We start from the raw sequence: 22,826 nt of genomic DNA, 5'->3' as shown, positions 1-22,826 counted from the left end.
AAAAAGGTAAAAAGAGAGGCACAAAACTCCTCTCTTTTCCCGCTGAATAAGCTGAGGCTGCGAGGCACCATGCCCTGGTACAGTACACATGCCATCACAGACTAGGAGTTGGCAGGATTTCCACTGCAAACCCCATTTAGTCAGACTTTGCAGTTCAGCCATTAATAGAACACTTTGGGCTAACACTTGACAAAATGAATCTTGGCCTAGAAGAGATGTTCACTCACACACAAACACACACAAAAATAGAAGTTAAGTCCATTAAGTTCCTTTAAAAGGAAAAGAGGTGTAATTTCAGATCCTTTCAATATTTCTCTCCTTAAGTAGAAAGTTGTGTTTTTTTTAAAATAGTATGAAAACATAATTCCACAATGCAAACTAATCACTTTTCCTATGGGGGGAAAAAAAAGCTACTACAACTACACTATGATTTTTTCAAAAAAGTTTTACAGCAATAAAAGAAAACACACTAAAAAAGAAGTTTTACAGTCCATAGGCCGCACTGTGGGGTCAGTTTAAAAAAAAAAATCTGTCTCCTTTTTTTTTTCCTGCCTGCAATTCAAGAGAGCAAATAACTGCAGTTGTATTTTATTACTTCAATTATTTGCTGTAGCAGCTTGTGTTACATCAATGTTTTAATCATATAATACCACAGTCTAATGGGATTGATACCTAAGTGAGAGAAATTGTACCAACAGAGAGCTTCAGAAGGAAGGCAGAGGGCAAAGGGGGAGGACAGATTAAAAAGGAGGCTTTATGTGAAGGCTTTCACTTCTTTAAGAGAAGATTTCTCCAGCTTGTTTTACTCCCCCGAAATTATGAAACTGATATTATTAGCAATCTAGTAACAGAATTGTCCCTAAATTAGCTACTGCATGATAACCCCCAAGGAACTAACAAGTTTTTCAAAGATCTCCAGTCGTCTGTTGGCTCAGCAAGATTGTTGCATTATGATCAGGATCCACACAGATCATGGATGTAATTTTATAGCAAACCAACTTCTTTTGTCCTCACTCAAACAATGGGTTGGGAGAAATGGCATAGATGTAAGTGAGAGCAAAATGTGAGCATTTTGTTTCATAACACAACAGACTTCTTGGATCCTCCAGCTCTCTCCTTGTGGTTCCTTCATGCACCTTTTGTGGTGTTGGAGGTGATGCCTTTCAAATAACTGAAATTTTTGGGAAACAGATATTGCAGTCAGAAAATGCTTTCTCATGCTTATTCTGCTTTGAAATGGGTATAGGTTATTTCTTCCTATAATTCCTGCTTTATTAATATAAGCCTGTCCACCAAGACAGATGGAGATTTCTCTTGAGGGACCTGAATAGATCTATTCTGTGGTCAATAGTTGTGCCTTACAGTTAAGGAAATGGGTCAGAGTTTTGTTGTTTCAGGGCTTTAAGCTCTATCTATTTGAAAAAAAAATATAAATACCGAGATTTTAGTTCAAGACTTAAAAACAAAGGACAGGAACTTGTTTTATCGCCAAGATTATGGGCCATTAACAGGTGATACTGTGGCTCTTAAAATCACCAAGGACTCCTCCAAACCAAGGGTAAGGTGATACCTCTGAAATATCTTCACTCAGAAGACAAGAAAGTCCCCAAAAGGCAGAAAAAGGTTGTTCCATGCCTCTTTTCTTCACCTCCCCAGGAAAAATTGCCCCCAATATTTGAAACCATATGCTTTGATTTGTCAGTCCTGAGCTGCCATGGTGTTATGTGACATAACACACCAAAGTAGCTGCCACCAAATGCCTTCCCCGTGCCAGCAGTAACCACACAATGCTGCTGGAGGTACCACAGCCTTTTGTTTACTTAGAAATGAAATAATTTTGATGAGTGCATGGTATCAGTTAGCAAGTGTTGAGTTCCTCATGGTGATACTGCTCATGTTGACTTAAATGGAAAAACGGATCAGCTCAGAAACCTTTAATAAGAAAAGTTCCTTCATGTGCTTGTAGTGATGCCCTGTGGAGCCACGAGAACTAAAAATCTGTCAGCATACTTGGTAGGAACTTTGTTTCATGGTTCTCTAACTCATATGATTGAGATTAAAGTGAACAAAATCTTGGCACATAGCTTGGCAGGCGAGAAGCATTCCTGTGTTTGTGTGTGTGAGACAGAGGGACAAAGAGAGGGGGAAATTTAGCAGCCACTCATTCGGTGTTAAATTATCAGGTGCTACATATTTTTAATAAACCTTAGTAGAAAGATAAGATACATCCTCTGCTATTGGAAATTGCTTTCACTTAGACTGTAAACTTGACTTTGGAGCAGCAGAGCATCTCCTCTAACCACTGAAAACAAAACCATTCAAATTCTCCAGCCCAAACAAATTGCAAGCCAGACTTGAATCCAAACAAAGAGGTGGAAGGTTCTGGAAGGGTGTTATTTATGCAGGCAGGTTTTCCTACTTTGACACTAAACCAGAGCAGCTACAAAACATTTTATTTAATGCCCTGATCTGTGACCGGCAGGACTGTCCTTACAGCGGTGACTGCAAAGACATGATATTTTTTAATACTTTCCAAACTCTCATGATGTGGATGCCTGAAAAATATCTGAATTTGCACACTATAAAGGGTTCACAATGGTGCCTTTTATTATCTCTGTCTCAGTTGCATTTCTGTGTTCTGATATGCCCTACATTAAAAACACAAAGGCCACCGCTTAGAGCAAGAGGTTTCTGTTAGAAACCCTACAACTGCCTTGGATGTCTGTAGAGTAAATGTCATTAATAATTACTGGAATTTTCACCAAAGAAGGAAATTAGATATGGAAAGCACTTTATGCCAACTTCATCTTTCCAAGCCTTCAGAAATACCAGAGGGCCTATGTGAGCCCTAGTAAAAGGGATGAGATTGGATTTCTACCTTCCTTACATCATTCCATGCCACAGTCAGCTTTAAGACACAAAGACAACGATTCAAATCAAATTTCTTCCTGCAGCTTTAAATTACAAAATAATTATCTTCCATGAAAATATCAAATGGTATTCATATTTATGCATTTACTTCACCCAAAATTCAGCTAACAGATATCCAGTGCATTTTATTGCCAGCAACTAGGGTTGTTTTCTTATCAGAAGTCAGTATTTTTATGTATTTCTTGCACATATCAGCTATGTTTTAGGTATATAATTTGTATTTCATTGAGGTTTTTTTTTTTTAATCTGCATATTTCAAAGCAGAAAGCAATTAGTTCTTTTTCAGACTATACTTAAAAAACCTTTTTTGAGGAGTCCCTGAGCAATTCATTACAAGTTTTGTGCTATTTTGGTGTTAACTATCCTGGAATGCGTGTCAAACCATGGCATGGAAACTATGAAGCTGCTTCTGCCAGAGTAATGAGGGATGCACCAGTCTCTTAAGTTTTGGTACTTATCACTATTTGTAATCCAATTCAGAATTTTTTTTTCTGCAGACACCTTGACTACTTCTTTTGCTGCGTGTTGTTTTGGTGATTAGATTTTTCCCAAATTAAATGGAGGGAAAAAAAGTTTTTAAGCTACTTGAACCTGTTTGGGAACAGAAAACACAGTGGAAATGACAGGAAAAATAATCTACATATATAGCTGCAGAGTCTTGCAGCTAAGATGGCAAACTAAAGTGGAAAAATATGTAAGAACAATAGGTTTGTGTCATATTAAAATTAATGTCTCTGTTGTTTCCCGTAGTACTGCTTAATGTCACTGTTTCATAACACTAAATATGAATTTCGCAAAACCAAGGAAGTTTTACTCACTTCTTAGACAGAGATTTATCACACTAAAGAAGGTGGCAGGGCATTCAGTGGAATCCCATGGTTTTCACTATTATTGGGTCTTGAAATGTGAGCAGAGTACGCTGAGAAAGAGTCTGTTAAAGTAGAAGTTATCTCTGTGTGCCCATGCACACACACCTTTGTGTTATCACATTTTTATGTTGGGCAGATATGCAATGCTAAGAATTCACTGAGTTGGTGTTGGAGAGCTGTGTGAATACTTATCTTCCAGGAGAGCCTCTGGGTTTTCCTGCAACACCCAAAGGTGTCTGATAGAGTGCCTTAGACTAAAGAATCTACTTTTTAAATGTTTACTCCCTCTTAAAGATAAAAAGCTAACACAAAGATAGATGCCCACAATACAATGTGAATAACAAAGACCACTACCAACTGCACATTAGAGCCCCAGCTCAGATTTTAGAGCAGGGTTCTGCACATTCCTCTGTTAGAAACTCAGAACCTCTGTGTTTCCTGTCCCCAGACAGGTTTGATTTCTAACTGCAGGACACACACCCAGCCTTCTGTGCTATGCAACAAAGCAAGTGCTGCTATCAAGTGCCCCACTGTTATTTCTTTAGCTGCTGTTGAACTGTACAGTTAAACTCTGCCTTGGCATCCCTCCCCAGTGATGCTCAGGAGCTGAAGGATGTGTCCATGAAAAGCTGAGTAGGACCAGATCCTGGAGATAACAAAGATAGCCTTGAGACATCTGAGGCTGGACAGAGCACAGTGTCAGCTCATGAAGTAATGGATCTGTTATAAAGAGTGTTTGGCCTATCTGGACCCCTCAGCTACCTCTAAAACCATAAAGTTATGAAAGAAGCAGTTCTGTGGCTTTCAGTTTGCTTCCTAAATATCCCCATTCCACCTTAAACTTCCTATCCCAGTCATTGCCATTAAAAAAAAGAAAAATTGAATGAAAAATCTCTTTGCCAAGCAAAGGTGCTGTGGACTAGAAAATGCAATCCTTACCCCGTTTGGTTGAAGGTTTTGATTGGCCACAGTTGGAAGATCTTCCAGTTCCAACTGTTCGAAGTCCAACAAGAAGCAGCACTACTCAGGATGGGGAGGTGACATTGCTGAGGTCTAATTTAATCTCTCACTATTGTGAAAGAGGGGAAAAGATTTGTCCCTACTGTGCACTAAATTCTCTTTAAAATCAGCATTGAGAGCAAGGGATGTTTGGAGAATTGTAGCTGTCCCTTAGCATTAACCACAGTTCCTACTGGTGGTGTCAGTGGACCTGACTGGAAGTTCTGCACACTCCTAAAAGGACATTGGACCCCCAAAAAGTGCAGTTTCCTGTTGCTCAAAAAACACAGGCATGATGTCGGTGATGATGGATCCCCAAATGAAGCGCAGTTCAACTAAAGTGGGAGGATTTAGCAAAATGCATAAATTTCTTGCCTGCTACTGTCTGTAAGAGGCAGATCTTTACAGTGAGCCTAAGTCACAGCTGGCTTTTTCTGCAATGGTTTATGCTCTTGACCCTCCTCAGCTCTATAGCCAATAGGGAGTTGTCAGGCTACATGTGTTTTTAAACTTCTTTCAGCTAAATCAGAAATCCAAAAGCAAAATACAGCTCTCAGCAGTATCATGTGGAGTTGTGACACTCCCTGGAGGGCTGGGGTACATAAACCAATGAATGGATTACAATGAGGCATAAATGTAGTATTTTCATCCATGACAGATATAATCTCAAGCCTGTATTTTTCATGTTACTTAACTCTTTCAGAACATACTGTGTGACAGAAAATGTCTTATAATGCACATTGCAGTAAATATCAGTCAAGTATGCTTTATTGCTGAGCTCTACATGTTTCCAGAAGTTAACAGGCACAGCTGGGATATAAGAAATGGCAATGTTGTATATATTTCTTGAACATACAAAATACCTTGGCTCTCTTCTCCCCCACCCTCCACATTACATCCCCAGCTGTTCTGATCATGTCACACAGTGGATGAGTTTTTCCATTGTCAGCTTCTCCTAAAATGATAACCTTTATTCAGGCTTTCATCCTTCCCAAAATAAACAGCGTTATCCATATTGTCATCACATTCAAGTTAGTCTATCAGAGTGTGGCAAGGAATAATAGAATAATAGCTGTACCTAGCAGAAAATTCTCAATACAGGTAGCATCCATTGATTTTTAATATAAAATCATAAAATTATTTGTATTGGAAGGGACCTTAAAACTCATCTCATTCCACCCTTGCCATGGGCAGGAATACCTTCCACTCTCCTGTTGCTTCAAGCCATGTCCAGCCTGTCCTTGGACATTTCCATGGACAGGGCATCCACAGATTCTCTGAGCAACCCATTCCAGTGCCTCATCACCCTTGATCACTCTTGGCTAGCATGGAAAAAATTGTACTTGATAAAGCAGGAAAAACCCAAAGAAATGTTATTTTATTTCAGATGAATTAAGGATTGGTCAGAGTGGACCTCCTAACCTGTACGTGAGAAGCAGTAACTGCAGCAAATGAAAGGGAATAGGAGTGGTGAAGGAGGTATTACAAGAGAAAACAAACACGTAAACAAAACAGAAATAAGCATTCCCAAAATTAAACACTAATGTGTTACAGAGAGAGAACAGCTACTTCCAAACATTTGGCAATTTCAGATATTATACTGTGTTGCATGAAGACAATGTTATTTCCTTTTAAACTGCCATTCCATTTAAACCAGCAAGCTGATGTGTGTACTTGAGGTCTGTATTTGGTAGGCATTTTTTCCCCTTTAGCATAAACCTTGTTGATTTAAAAAGTGAACAAAGATGAATCAGGTGGTAAATGTATTCATGTAATCATTTTCATTAATAAGCTGTTATAAATAATAGAGGGAAGGTTTTAAGTGTATAATTCTCTGTCGCACAATTGAGATTTTTCCACATCTTCAGCAGTAAGTTAATTAGAATCACCTGCATTTTCTTGGGCGGACACCAAATGGATTGCAAACAAAAACAGATTAAAATAGCTGTAGCTCATGGCATACAGATGACAAGATTCACAAAGAGGACAATCAGGCAATGAAAACCTCCTCTTTTTCAAACATTTTTTAAAGGAAATTCAGCTCTTGTGAGTCGCTGTAAAAAGACGTTTGTAAGTGTTTCGCTGAAAGACTAGAATGGCTTTGTTTCTGATCCCATGATGAGTGAAAGAAATGTTTAAGAAAGATCACTTTACAGAGAGATTCAGACTGAAATGTGATGACTGTGATTCAAGCCAAGCCAAAAATTACAGCTCAGAATTAAAGGGGATGGACGTGGCTTGGGAATCCATTTTCCCACATTCCTGAATCTCAATCATCCCAGCCAATGTTTAAAAGAAAATACAGTGGAAAGCAATGAGGTCACTTTGTTTAGCTGCAAGAAGTGGGACTAGCAGAATGACAAAAGTATATATTGGGGGTAAGGGCAAAATTACAGTGAGCACACTGCGTGTTCGACGGCTTCATTCAAAACAAATAGTCTCAAAGCTTAGTTTAGTTTCTTGTTACAGGCAGCCTCCTGAGGAAGTCTTGTTGTTCCTGGGGCTTTTAAACCATAAACTTCTTGAATGTCAAAGCACAGCACAATAGAGAAGACGACAGAGGCAGAGCAAGCTTGATTTGGGCATTAAACAGCAGCCCCGCGTAGCAGTGAACTGTGTGCTCATTTAAATTACACTTGCTTTGTACTCTCACTGCCCTTATTTATTTGTGTATAAATATCTAAGTGGAAATTCTAGCATCGAGTGATATGAAACAGAATGAAGTATATCCTCCATCATATTCACTTGTTACTCATTCTCAGTATGTAATGCTCATATTCAGTGTTTTAATTGCTTCCATTAAACAGTTTCTATAGGGTCTTGAAAACAATAAGATCTTAGTCAAGCTTTTCTCCTTTCATTGCATCTTGGAGTTATTACTGCAAGAAAAAATGAGATTCTCTTTTTATGTAGGAATGCCCCTCATCTTCTTGATATTATTGCAGTCAAACATAGAATTATTTCTTTTCAGCTAATTTCCTAAAGAGATTCACCAAACCTCATGTCAGACACCTCCAATGGAGCTGTTTCATAGCCTTTTAAGAACTACTACAATATTCCCGCTCCTTTCTTTCCCCCACTATCTCTGCCTTTACTAAATTCCAAAGCAATGTTGGATTTCTACTGATCACAGGAAAAAGAAAATCTTTTTGATGCTACCTTGAATTCAGGCTTGCTGTCACAGGTCCTGCAGCTGGGCAGTGCTGGAAGGAAGTCCAGTGCCTTCAAATCACATAAAATGTACACATGAAGAGGACACTTCTCTGTCCTCTCTTTAATAGGAAACAACAAAGCTTTTATTTTATGTTTCATGTTATTTGCTTCGCTATCAAGTGCAGTGCTTTACTACAGATCCTGTTTGTAGCCCATGAAGAGGTTCAATCTCATCCTTGCTTCTTTGATACTCCTTTATAATCCAAGGCATTACATTAGTCCTGTTTGTTGCAGCGCTGAGCTCAGAGGTCAAATCTTTATTTAAAGTAAACTTCAAGTCCTTTGTAGCCTAAATCCAGAGTGTTGGATGTACCTTGTGTTTCTCCATACTAAACCTGATTTTGCCAGACTGTGGCTGTTTAAGGTAGTAGTTCAGATCTTCTGTAACTTTACCTGTCCTTGTCATTATTTAATATCTCCCTGACCTTTGCGTCATCTGCTTATTTTGCCAAGGGAATTTTTTCTCTCATTGTACCATCTCTGATAGAGGTATTGGATGGCACTGGATGAGAGCCCCGCTCTCGAGAGCTGTGCCAGTTCTGACCTTGCTAACTGATATCTCCCATTAACTACCACATTTTGAGGTCTGTCACCGAGCCAGTTTTTAATCCATGTAATATATGCCCTGTTAATTCTATAGAATGCAAGTGCTTTGATCAAAATGTCATGTACTAAGTCAAAGGTGGCACAGAAAGCCAAACACTATTTCAACACCATTGCCTTCACCAACCAGACCTGTCAAATATTCTGTTCCTTCAAAAAAAATGCAACAAGTTTGCTAGACAAAACTCTGACTTCCATGAAACCATGCTGGTTGGGATTAATGATATTTTGTTATGAATTATTTGTTCATAGTGCCCAGAATTAATTATTCAAGTAGACTGTCTGTGACTGAGGTCAGTCTAGCCAGTCTCCAAGAACATTGCTCTTATTGCTTTTACAATATCAGAATAACTCTTCAACCTTACTCATTTCCAAATATTTCTCTGCACTTTATTTCCAAATGTGAGGCACAAGAATATCGTGGCCACCAATGGAAGTGGATGGTTTTTACAACAGTGTTTGTCTTTTTGTCCTTCAGATTGGCTTCCAGTATCATGCACTCTTTGACCTCCTAGACCTGTTTAGGCTCTATCTGGTACAAGTATCTAACATGACATTTTTGTGGCACCCATTTCCATGGTAGCCAGGTACTCTGGACAGGGGATGGACCTGTTTCCCTATTAAATTATGATATGTTGCTGGGATGTTTCCAGGCTCAAAAGTGTGATATTCTGCTGGGAGGAAGAACAAGAAAGGGGTAATTCTGGTGATAAGAACAGCAGCTTGGTCCCATCAGAGCAGAGCCAGCCCCTGCTCTGCTCCAGGAGCTTTGGGAATATACAACCTCACCCTCTTCCACACCAAGAAGCAGGACATGGATGTCAGCAACACTTTGTGTTGTATTTTGTGGGGTGTAGCCCATGTTTGCTTCATGGTGTTCTTCATTTTCACCTCTGATTTCCATGGCCTCAGACAAAAAAAATCTTATTTTTGCTCAAACATTCACCTGAAGCTCTGGGTTCATTTTGTCACCCTATGCAGATACATTATTTGAATGTCAAATTTTAGTGTGTTAGGTTCATTCTTTACTAGCCTTCATGATTTTCCTTCTAATGGAATACATATACTGGTCCTTTTGTTAAATTTTATTTCTGTTGCACATTTTTTTTTGTTTTTCTCATCACATTATTTTGACATGGATGTATTTGCTTCATTCACTAATTTCTGCTTCTTTAAATGATTTCTTGCCTCACTTTTTTGCCCTTAGTAAACTTAAAAAAAAATTTGTTTATAAATCAGATATTTATGGTAAGATGCATATGAAAACACAAGGAAAGAATTACAGTTTTAGGGAGAACATACCCTGATAATGACCTCTTAAATATTTGTAAAGATGGCCCTGGGCATCTGAGCCCACAAAATAGTTTATAATACAACAGCTTGATTGCATAATGATACTTTAGTTTTAAAACGTATGATCTTTCTGTTTATGGGAAGGCATAATAGGCTCCTTTGAAATACAATAGTTTTGCCCTGAACATAACTGATTTTAAATGAAAGGACTAACTAAAGAATGCCTTTCTTCAAGTTTGTACTTCACTTTGTTGTTGAATCCAGCACGATGGTTTCTTTTACAAAACAGGCCTGGGGACCACACCTATTTCAGGATACATTAATTGTGAAAGTTCCCTGGGTTTCCATGCAGGAAGTTACCTAGTGCTGTTTTAAATTCTAAATCTTGTTAAAACCCAGAGAAATGTCTGTGTACCACCACCCCTTTCTCCCTGAACATAGAGAATTTATTTTTATACTCAGTTTGAAAGTATTATCAAATAGAGATTAAGATTAGACAGAATCCAGTGTTATTTGGGAGAGGGATTTTTTTTTCTATGCAACAGAAATGAGTGAGTGAGAACATTTAACTGCAGGCAGTTCATATATCACCTGGACTACCTCAATCAATATTGAAATCTAGTATTTAAAAACATTTTTGGAATAAATATATCACCTGAACTCTAATTTCCTTCTGTCTGTTAATATTTTGATGCAGCACTTGGTTCCAGCTCAAACTGGTCCTACATCTGACACGGGCCTGCATTCATTGTTACTTCTATTTTTGATAGCAGTGAGTGCAAGAAACGTTTTAAATAAATATTCTTCTGACATTTCCTGTGCAGTGCAGAATGACTGTAACTTTTATTATTGCTTATGAATCTCAGCCAAGTCTGAGTCCAGTTGCCTTTTAACTTTCTCATCAGGAGCACCTGTGTATTTTTTTTTTTAACTTAAATAGTTAAAATTTGCTATAGTTTGGCAGCTGAACTGATGAGTTCTTGAGTAAGACCTTTTCCTACATTTCTTATACCATTACAAAATTTAGTGTGGAAATCATTATTGTGCTTTTGGCTATAACTTCTAATTGTGGGTCCATCCTGTTCTCAGGTTCCTCATTAAAACAAACAGAAACAGAGTTGGAGACTGGAATATAAAGCAAATAAAATACTTGTTCTCCTTTAGGGCAAAATCCAGTGGTTTTTCCCTGATAAACCCCACTACAAAACACAAGAAGGTCATCCTATAGTGAACTAAAGGTGACTTTATTATAACAAATATCTTTTCCTGAAGGTTTCTTTGCCGCTATACTTAAACTCCAGCACCAGATAGGAAACTGGGCAAGGCTTTTGTTTCATCTTGTTCCCTAAGTATTTATAGCCTGCCGCGAAGAAACACTTACAGCAGTGCAGTGATGTTTTTATTCTTGACAGAGGTGCCCTTAAAAGTGAATTTGCTTTGAAAATTGTTCATAGAATCAGGATACAAGAACTATGAAATATACTTTTCTCTCTCTTTCTCTGCCTTTTTCCTTTGTGCCTAATTGGATTTCCAAAATAAGTTGTTAACAATCCAGCTAAGATAATGTGGTCATGAAAAGGATGTCCAAATCCACCAGTTTGCATTGGTTTGGTTTGGCTTAACTTTCAAAGTTCTTGGAGCAGAAAGTTGATGGCACGTGAATGTTATAATCAGCTTGAATTTTTTTTTCTATTTTTTTTCCTCTGCCATATTATATGGTGCCCAAATAAAATGCTAATCAAACTTCATTTCTGGACCAAAATTAATTTATTAACAATAATAATGCTCTTGTGTACTCCAGACCATGTTGCAAGATGTAATAGCCACCAATTTACAACACAGCTTGTTAATTTTCACTTGATCTGGGTGATTTATGCAGGTTCCAAATTGATGCTCTTAATGTGAGACTGTTTCACCCAAAGTGACATGGATTGTTTTCACTTCCATATAACCAATGAGGTTAAGAACTGAATTGAGTTAGATCCAAACAAAAGTTAACATTATGTCTGGTGGATTGCCTCTTTGTTAGTTTGATTTATTTTTCCTTTTTTATTTCTGGTTTAGACTTCAATTTACATGATGCAATTCTTAATCCTCTGCCACAAGAGTCCCACAGTCCTATGCTGGGAGTTAGTCTTTCACTCTCTCCTTACTAAAACAGAGCTAAACTCTTCAGATTTAAGTTAGAATTGCATTTCTTAAACATTTCAGTAATTTCCATTTGCTCATATGTTATATATCCAGCAGATGGATAATTTCCAAGATTTCTTGATTACTAAATCCTTTTTGATTTCTCTTAAGTAAACTTTTTTCTTTATCCCTCTGTATCCAAAGGGGAGATCTTCCTGAAATGAAACATCCCTCTCAGTACTATGTTACAGGACACCCGCAGGTGCAGGGTAGAAAACTATCTAATAAAACACATGGAGAAGCACAGAGTTATTATTAATACTCAGAAAAAGAAATAATTATTAATTTCTAAAGTAAGTTTTTTAATGCACACCAAATCAGGATGTTCCTGGCAGCATAGACATAAAATGAGAAATGTATTTTGTAAAGAGACAAAACAAACATGCAGACACACAAGAAATTTTATTTGGTGTCAATCTTCATCAAAGGGAAAAGTATGTTTTTTCAAATATTTCTAGTTTGGAGGAAAAATGCCTCCAAAGACTTGACTCATTGGCCATGGCACTCGAGTGCCAAGGAATTGTGCAAGTGTCAGTAAAGACTTGAACCTCAGCTTCTTCTTCTTCTTCAACTGTCATCACAGCTGGGCCTCTGAGCTTTTCCTCTTGTTTTTAATCTTACCTATACTTTCAGATTTCCTTTTCCCCCACCTCAAATTGGAAAACTATTCCCCCTAGATACATTGTCAGGGAGTGTTTCCTGAAAATTTTTGGGTTTGACAAATTAGCGTTTTCCAGGAGAAAAGCTTTCTCTGAAACTGCTTGCCAAAACCTAATTAAAACTTGTGTTCTGAGGGATAAGTAGCCTTTAAAAAAAACTGGTTTGTGTAGCTTCTCTTGGCTTCTTTTGTACTTGCAAATTTTAAATGTGAAATGACAATGTATGTTTTAGTGTTTGATTTTTAAGCACGCAGGTTGGGTCAGTGTTGCACCGCAGTGAATTCTCCTGGAAAAGAAGAGCAGTTCCCATGTGCTATGAAATCCTACAGCTATGCAACAGGGGCTGGAAGTGCTATTTTAAACACTCATATCAACAGAGCTTGCTGTAGGAGATAATATGTCACAAAAGGGAGTATGACATCTAGTTTCACCTAGAAGATAAACCTTGAGTGGATATGCAGGGAGAAGCAAGGACTGTCGTGTTGTCCTTGAAAAGAATGGCCTATATCAATGAAGAAAAGAACTCCAGGGCATATGCTACTTGGGATATTTCATTAATCCTCAAACCTGTCTGAGCCACTATGAAGAATATTGTAGAGAAATGGTAGTTGTGTGGAGTCTCACATGATTTCGGGGTGGGCACCTCAGTGATTTATTTTCAGAAAGGTCACAGCCTCAGAAATTCATGTCTGGAAGCCCAGAGCCCAGAGAGAGAAGTTTCCTGGCACTATTGATGCAAACATCCCACGTTCAAGCAGGGCTGGCACGGCACCGTGCCCGTCCCAAGCATCCCTTCCTGACAAGCACCAGAGCCAATTACCCCTCGCTTTCCTGCCACACTCAAAGCCCCTTGCAGAGCCGTATTCTGCTGACAGAACTACAAGATAATTACAGCTAGGTGTTTTGTATTCACTTAAGTTAATCTCCCACTTTTATTTTTCATTGCTGCTTTAATCAGCGAGGAGGCACTTCAGTTGTTGTCAGGTGGATTATTTCTCAGTCGCTCGCTGCGCTGCTCTCCTTCATACTTGCGAGGGTGCTTCTGCCTTGCTGACAGACGTACAAAGAAAAATACTTCTATGATCTAAAATGAAATATGTGTTTCTTTTTCAGGTCTAGATGTTGATGGAATATACAGAGTTAGCGGCAATCTGGCAACAATACAGAAGTTACGATTTGTTGTCAATCAGGGTAAGTGATTCCTCCGCCCTGGTAATGTTTTGTTTAGTACTTAACTGTCTCAGATGACAGTATTTCAGAATCTGCTATACATTAGTGGCATAGAATGATGAGCCCTGTTTTGGAAAAGGGAGGAAAGGGAAGGTAGAAAGATATTGCACAGAGGGAAATGTCAGCTAGGAGAGAGGAGAAAAGAGCAGAGTAAGCAGAGGAAAATAGTAATTAAACTTGAGATGAGAAACAAACAACAAACAAATCTAAAAATACGGGAGGAAATGGAGACGTGAAATAAGGTGGCAAAAAGCAAAGCATATGTAGAAACCAAGAAATCAAAGTGAGGGGGAATGAAGAAGATTAAAAGGAAAAATAGCAGATTGTTTGGATGTTGAAAGTTAAACAAAACCAAAAGTAGAGCAGGGATCCAAAGGAAACCAGTGAAAGAGAAAAAGGTGCTGAAAAGAACTTAAAAGGAAAGACTAAAAGTGGAGTACTGGCTCTGCCAAAGTCAGTGGAAGATTTATCACTGATTTTGAAAACACAAAGGTTTGACCCCAGAAAATGAAAAAGGAAAGATGAATATTTTGGGGACCTGCTAACCAGAATTAGAACCATCCTGTATGTATTTACTGAACATATTTACACAGATTCTGTGCATAATAAACGTATTTCCACAAATACAACAGCATGCTTTTCACTGATGTGGCCTAAAGAAATCTAACATTGATCAGCAGATCCTGTTACAGGTGTGGAAGCTGATATTGGGAACTAATAAGTATGAATGACAAATACATTTATCTCCAAATGGTTTGCAACTCTTACCAAAGACTAACTCTCCCCACATTTAAAAGCTTAGCAAATATCATCAGTGATAGTGAACCTCATGATACTACTTAACAAGAAAATAGAATCGTTTCTCAGAAATTAGGAAAAATACCAAATCCTAGATTGCATTAAAGACCTTATACACTTTCGAATGAATCAAATATAAATGTGAACCTGCTGCAACATTTTGTCCTACTTTTTATGATCTTTTTATAAGTTACCTGGGGACTATTACCAGAACTGCTAAATATTGTGTATTCTGTGTGAGGGTGATAGCTGTTGGAGAACAACTCCCTCAATTAGCTTGGTACTATACATAAACTAAAAGCTTTGACTCAGAAATTCTCATGAAATTGAGAGATAGGAGAGATGCAAAAATATTCCCACCTTCAAGCCTCCATTTAGATCTCTAGGGAAAGTTTCAGGGGATCAGTAGGTGTTTGCCACCTCCTCAGCTGCTCCAGATTAGTCTCGTCTTCAGCTGAAACTGGAGGGTGAACTCTGGTTTATGAGGAATCAGTATTTATGCCAGTAAATTCAGCAAGACTGAATAAATCATCATTTACCAATCAGCCTCACAGTTTTGATTCATTACTTAGGTTCTCTTAAGTTTATAGTTGTTGGGTATTTGTGTGTCGATAATGAAGCCTGCCTTGGCTTTCAAATGGCTGTAAGCTGTATTTTGTTTGGAGACACATAGGCAAAAATGGGATTTTCTATCCTTCTACACTGCCTGAGCTCTTTGCTCAGGAAAAAACTGTGCCATAAAAATAATGGTCCTGTCTATCATGTCTCGTGGCATCCAAAGGTTAACATACTTGAGGTTAACATTACTGCTCAAGTTTTCACCTAAAACAGATGGGCTGATACTGTAAAGCTAGACAGAAGTCTAAGCTGGCTTTTTGCAGCAGAGAGGGACCAGACACCTTTTCCTTCTGGTTTATACTACTGTGAAAAATGAAAATATAATGGTGGAGTTAATAGTACATTAAAGCCACTCTGGCTCTGGTAACTTAAGGCATGTGCAAAAAAATCTGCCTACTGAGTGACCACAGGAAATCCAAAGAAAACTAGTGCCCCTGGAGAACTATGTCATCACCTTAGCAGTTATGATAACCACTGTTTCTTATGTTATTCTTTATTGATGAAACGAGGGCATTCATGCATTTTATGTCACAATGAAGTGGATTTTCGGCAGTGATAATGTCTGTCCAAACCCCCTTTACACATCCTTTAAAATCCTGCCTATAAAAAATTTCAGGTCTGTACTTAGGTTTTTCCTCAGGTGAATGCATGCAGAAATGCTGATTTAGGTAAATCCTCATGCCACCTAACAGTCCCTAGGGGTGACCCCAACACCATATGAGAGAAATGGAAGACCTGAGGAGTGTAGCTCCCAAAGAATAATCCAGAAATTCTTAATCATAGCATTCAAGAAGGAGCACATTCACAAAGGATAGCCAGGCACTGTTTCAACAGGGTAAATAACATCCTTTTTCTGTGCTAAGTAGGAGCCTGCAGGCAGGAAAGAGCCCACTGAGCCATGGTGTACCTGGAGAATGCTGTGGGGAAAGGGGGGAACAGGATTTATTTGGGTGTGCTTGGGAGAGCATTCTCCTTCCAGTGTGTCCAGTGCCTGGTGTTCCCTGTCAATTAGGTGCTGAGGTCAGCAGCACTTTCAGATGGCTTCATGAAGAGAAAAAAAGTTACCAGGAAAACTACTGTGCGCTCCCCACCTTCTTTTTTCCCATTCTCTCGAAGCTCTGCAGTGGGGTGATGGTTAATAACTCACTGTCCACACATCCCCATCCCTCAGTAATTATTGTGGCCTCCTCAGGTCAATCTCTGTACCTTCATTTTTTGGTAGTTAACAGTAGGAAAGGAGTATTTATACATATGATTTTGCCATAGCTACTTTTTTTCCCCCCCTTAATTTTAGTTAAAGCTTAATTTAATTAAAAATGCAAGCAAATGTTCTGACAAAGCCTATTTGCATTGCAGAGATTGACTGCAGTCAGTTCTTCTACAGGCCAAATACTCATTGGGCTCCTTCTTCATGCATACTTTGCCATTGTGCTACACCTACATTCAGAGGATATAAATAATACGTATCACACTGAGGATTATAGAAGGAACTCTAGGCTGGCTGCCATATCAAAGTATTTTTTTATTAGAATAATCATTAATTAGAATATAGCAAAGCTTTATTTGGCTCCTTTTCCTATACTGTTAATGTCATCTGCAGCATCAAAAATTAAATGAGAGAACTGGTGAATATGAAAGGAAAAGGAGCTAACAGTTGTCAGCTTTATCATTAAAGAAGAAACAAGAACAGTAAAACTATAAAAATACTCTTGAAATTCTAGATTTTTGGGGGATGAAAAAGGGTTTGCAATGAAAAAACCCCAAACTGGTATCTTTTTAAATTCTCTGTATATACTTTGTGTTTTTCTCTCATTTCTTGTGGTAGGCAGCTCCTGAAGAGGGTTTTGGCCTTGCCAACACGAGCAGCAGCAGAACAAACTACCTTATTTACTTCATCCCTCTCACAGAGTTTTCTTTTTCCTATAAAAGTCTATTGATATCACACCTTTTTTGCTTCTGTGCAACAGGATTATCTTTTATCTATGATTTATTTTCCCATTAAGAGCTGAAAAGATCAGTTGATCATAAGAAGACTGGGCTATAACACCTCTCAGCACTTTCAAAACTCTAAGTCATCATTTTTCAAATCACTGAATCAAGGCAGGGGAAGCTCCTTGTACCAAACTGACATCAGGAAATTTGTACTTTTCTTAGTCTATAAGCACTGAAAAATTTGGGGTTTAGAAGCAAAGCCACCAGGCAGCCAATATTTTTGGCTGAGCACCTACAGTAAAGGCATCTATAACAGCTGGAGATATTAGACAGAAATACCTATTCCTCTTGTGATTTCCATATTATCTGTCAAGTCTAAAAGTTGAAACGCTAAAAAAACAAACAACAAACCAGAAACAAGCGAGGCACTTGGAGGGTTCTGCTGATTTTACACAAGGTCTAGTAAGTTTAATCCTTTACATGCATTTATTAGGATATTCTTTTAATTCACACCTGTAGGAAAAGTGATAAAATAACGTTTATGGGTCTGTTAAGCCGTGTAAGGTGTGCTGGCAGTTCCAGGGTATGAGGTACTACTGAAAAGATCCCTTGTTCTGTCCCAAACCCCTGGGAGGGTCTGACATGGTCCCAGGTGGGGCTGCCCAGAGTCATTAAGGCACCGCTACATGAACTTGAGGACGCGGGGGAGGCGCTTTTCAACAGCAGAACACAACAGGGATGGGGCAAAAAGTGCCTGAAAAAGAAAAATGAAGGAAGATTTTTCACCCATCAGGATTTGTGAGTAAAAGTGAATTTTTCTTTGCTTTGGTTGAAGCCATTGTGCTGATTAGAGAACCCCAGAATGGTTTGGGTTGGAAGAGACCTTACAGCTCCTCTCTTTCCAACACCCTGCCCCAGGGAGGGATTCCTTCCACCAGGTCAGGTTGCTCCAAATCCCATCTGGCCCTGTGTGATACACACTTATAGGGACGTTTTTAAATGTTTTATGAACATGAGGATGTTCTTTGTGCTCAGCCAGGTTCCTTGTCCTGCTTCCTCTCCCATCAATCCTCAATTAACTCCTTACTGAAGACCAGGGACACCTGGCTGAGGAGCTGGAACCTTCCTTCTTTATGTTTCCTGTGCTAATCTGCTCAGTAGCTGGAAAGGCGTTCACTTTCTATGGCTGCCAATCAAGCAATTTTCATGAGTACTAAATTAACTAAAAAAGAAAATAGAGCTATAAAGAGTTCATACCGCATTTCCGAAACGCTAGGATTCTATCTCAGTGCATACATGTTCAGGGAAACTAACCATGGCAATACAGATTTCAGTACTTACTGGTTCATTCAGCGAGGGTTGGTTCATGCATAATACAAGAGAGTTCCTAATTGTCTTTATATCCAAAGCTTTGTTTGCAAAATGCTGGGTGTTTGCTGTGCAGATGACCTTTGCATCTCTTTATTTCATTAGGAATACCTTGTGTGTTAACTGCAAGGCACCACAGACCATCCAAAGGTCAATGATTGTGTTTTTACAGCTCTGTTACTTTGCTTATGTACCAAAGCAGGGGCAAATATGGGAATTTTTAAAGAGGCTAAATATTATGTTATTGCAGAGAGGTGTGTTTGGAAAAGGACAACCAAAGATATCCAAATATTCCTACATGGAGGGGGGAAAAAAGTGAATTTAATCTCCTCCTTCCATTACCTCGCAGTAACAAAAAAAGTACTTGGGCAAAAAAAAAAAAAGAATTAAAATATTTATGTTGTTTCTTGTAGCAGGATATGATTCAGTTTAAGGAAAAAAATTAAGAGTAAAGTTTGAACCAGAAATACGTGAACTGATTGCGAATATTTATTAACTAAATAATTTAATAATAAAGAAAATGCCTACTTGATTAATTGTTACAGAGTAAAAATTACAATAAAACTGTCTTGATCAGTGCTTTGCAGAAGCACCATTACTGTCTGTGCAGTTGTTTAACAAGGATTTAATTGGAAAGATAAGTGAATGCACATTTAAAAGTATTGTTAATTTGCTTTATAATCACCCCATCCTTCACAGTATTGACAGCACCAGGCACAAACCCCTTTCTCTTTTACAAGTATTATTTTCCATATGTGCACAATAAATTCTGAAGCAGTAATTGGAAATTTTATGGATTTCAACATACCTAGTGTTTTGAGTTTATAGGTGCCATATCCCTTCTCTAAAGGTTGTTCATAGGTGGCATTTTAGGTAAAATCACTGCTTTTTTATTACCCATAGGCTTTTTTGGAGGTTGTGGTGTGGTAGTTTGTTGGATCTTGGGGTTTGCTTTTTTTATTTTGTTTTGCTTTCTTTCCCAAGAAATATCTAATTCCCATTTACTTTTCCTTTCCATTTGAAATATCAACGAAATCTTCACTTCGACATCATTTTTGATTTAATAAACAACAGCCGTCAGAAACAGTAATCTTCAATATGTTTATATTCCATCTGCACTTATATTTATTGTTCTAAAATGACTCAGATTGATCTAATTGACAAGTAAGAGCTCTGACCATATGAGCAGCTAAGGATGATACCTTTAACCAGCAGGATTCTTCAACCTCGCCGACGTGTTCTTTGTCAATGAACTGGGAGAGAAGAGGGACAAATATTCGGGATTCTTAAATTAATTATTTCATTTTAATATTGCTGATTCTGTGAGCTTGCTGGGACCATATGTCTGTGTGAGCTGGGCTATCAGGAACCAGAGTGGTTTCCTGGCTGGCTCTGCCTCAGCGGGCACAGCCCGTGCAGCAGACACGAGACTGAAGCTGCCTCTGAAACAGAGCCTCCAGGTCAACACAAATGGGCTGGCTGGTTGTGAAGGAAGGTTTTGGGAGGGGGAAAAAAGAAGGGGAGAAAAGAGGGAGGAGGCAGCTGGATGAAAAAGAAAGAAAGAGATGCGTCTTCTTTTCACAGCTTTATTTGTTTAAAATAAGAAAAAAAAATGGAGGGGGCATAAAAAGCCCCCCACCCAAACCAACAACAAAAAGTCCCACTCCAAACCAACAAAACTTCCCATTCACAAATACCTCTACCTTTCCATTGACCCCAGTATATCCATTTTAAAGGCAGACAGGGGCTCTGATCCTCCCCCTAGTAAAGGCTCCATGGGCGCAGGAGGGCAGGTCCTCTCTCAGCTGCCAGCAGCCAGAGAGCAGCTACAAACATGGAAGGCTTCATTTTAAAATTGCACCAAGGATCACTGGATAAAAAGGGGGAAATAAAGAGGAATTGTTCTCTCTTGCAGTCACTTTCCCTTTTGTTTGTGGTTTCTTCATTTCTTGTGTGCATACCTTGATGAGATTTCCCTTTATATCTGGCTATCTCATATCTTTTTAGATGTTTTTGGTTACTGATTTTATTTTTGAGGCATATATGAGTATCCTTAAAAACACATGAGTGTGCCTTGGTGGGGGTCTAACCTTAAAGCCACCCTCCAGCCTTGGTGATGTTCCTGGTGTGATCAAGCACAGCACAGGCAGCAAAGTCTTCTTCATGTCTGCCAGCAGCTTTTCATGTGACCAGTCTCACTGAGAAACCAGTAAGAGTGATCCAAAGTTCACGATGGAAATATCAGGCTCAAACTGGGTTACTTGCTAGCTGAGAACCAAAATGTCTTGAAAGCCTTGAGTCAAAAATAGTTTTTTCTTTCTTTTTCACACTTCCCAGGCAAGCACAGAAAATAAAATGGACTGAAGCAATTTTCAAAAATAATTATAAAACAGCTTGCTTCTGGGTTAAGACCTGCATATGCCAAGCTGTAGCCAAGAATTTCATTTTTTAATTTTTTTTTCCAAGCTTTAAAACTCTGACAACAGAATACTTTAATTGAGCCCACAGTACTTGGTGAATCAATTAATATGTGCATGTTACTCATGTGGGTTCTTCTTTTTCTCTGTCTGTTTAAAGCTACAGAAAGTTTATTATTATATATCATTCAAAGGAAAGTATGTTTTCTACATCTTCCTCTTCTCTTTCCAGAGGGGAAGGGGGAAACTATAGTACTTCCAAATATGACTTGTAAATTTAAGTCAGGTACAAAATCTAATGGAAATACTAATTTTTTGCAATGAATGCTTCAAATTATTTTGTAAATAACGCATGTATGTCTGCATATGCACATTGTATATATATATATGTATATAATGCATATAATAAAAATGGATAGAGCTTGAATGTTAATGTACTTCCAATATAACTGTTTTGTGTTCAGTGTGAAGAAAAAAAAAAGCAGACAGAAAAATATTCAGAATTCTTGGTTGCCCAATCTGCAGCTCTGTAAAATTTCTCTGACGAGTGGTATTGTCATGTTTTCCTTTTCATGTGCTGAATAAGCCAGTGAAATGGGGCAGAAGAGGCAGCAGGCTGGGTCGGTGTGGTCAGCCACAAACATACCATGGATTTTATGGCATGTATTGTATGATGAAGCATTTCAAACATGCCTTTTATTCCTTCCCTACCCGCAGCACCATTTGCGTTACAATAGCGTCTTGCTTAGTAACACTTGGAGGAGTTGAAGAGCTTCTTGATAACCCCTCAAGGAGTGTTGTTTAGTTGCTGAGAAGGACTGGATCTTTGCAGGCTGCACTGAGGGATTGCCTTTTTTTGGGGGATGCTCATGGTTGTCATGGGTGACTCTTTGTTTGGGTTTGTTGTTCCGATGGAAGCGCTACAGGAAATGCCATTCCACAGAGTGCCAAAAAAGCAAGGAAAGGAAGTAGATTATTGAGTTGTTTGGTGAAAGTATTAACAGGACAGCTTTTTACCTGTGATTTTTAGGATGATGGGATTGTTTCCTGAGTGTGGGGGTTGCCAGGCTCATTTGTAGATAAACTGAACCAAGAGTCAAAGGTGTTTTGCATGGGATATTTGTGCTTTGAGGAGATGGACACCCTGGAGAACTAATCTGCAGAGCTCCTACTTATAATTGGTCATGCTCAATGTCTTAGAAGACTCTGGTGTGGCCTAATATTTGGGATGGTTTCCTCCCCTGTGGTAAATATCTGTAATTCTGTGGTTTGTGTGTAAAAGTGGCTGACAAACGCGAGCCTGCAACAAAAAAGGATGGTGTTATATATGGATGCACACTGCATAATATTCTGCAGGGTGGCATGGGATGAGAAGTTGTTGCACCAGGGGATTTGGCTTTATCGTGGTATTTGTGGTGTTCTGTGTGTTGAGAACTGGGGAAACCATAAATGCTGTGGTAGGGGCAGCTGTTGTGAGTAGCAAAGGATTTTTTGGTTGGAGGAGACTTTGGTAATGCATTTAAGTGTTGAGCTCCATGGGTTAAGAGTAATGTGGTCCAAAATTGAAAACACTTAACTGTAAAAACTCAGGGAGGAATAAAGGAAAAGGAGAAAATCTAAAGTATAACTTCTTTGAAAATTGGAAAATTTATGAGGAAACCTGTGTTCTCACTAGACTGTCTCATTTGTGCTTACATGTTTCCTAG

General features: G+C 38.6%; 1 protein-coding gene across 1 annotated transcript in view; it reads left to right on the top strand.

Moving 5' to 3' along the window:
• The window catches only part of ARHGAP15 (Rho GTPase activating protein 15), a 319,884-nt gene that overhangs the window by 203,868 nt on the left and 93,190 nt on the right, over window positions 1-22,826 (top strand). Inside the window, exon 11 of the mRNA XM_031056956.1 lies at window positions 13,871-13,948. Coding sequence (XP_030912816.1) covers window positions 13,871-13,948 — 78 coding nt within the window. The remainder of the gene's footprint in view (window positions 1-13,870; window positions 13,949-22,826) is intronic.

The sequence above is a fragment of the Geospiza fortis genome, unplaced genomic scaffold (genome assembly GCF_000277835.1).
Source record: "Geospiza fortis unplaced genomic scaffold, GeoFor_1.0 scaffold112, whole genome shotgun sequence".
NCBI classification, from domain to species: domain Eukaryota; kingdom Metazoa; phylum Chordata; class Aves; order Passeriformes; family Thraupidae; genus Geospiza; species Geospiza fortis.
This window is presented reverse-complemented; position numbering and strand designations above follow the sequence as displayed.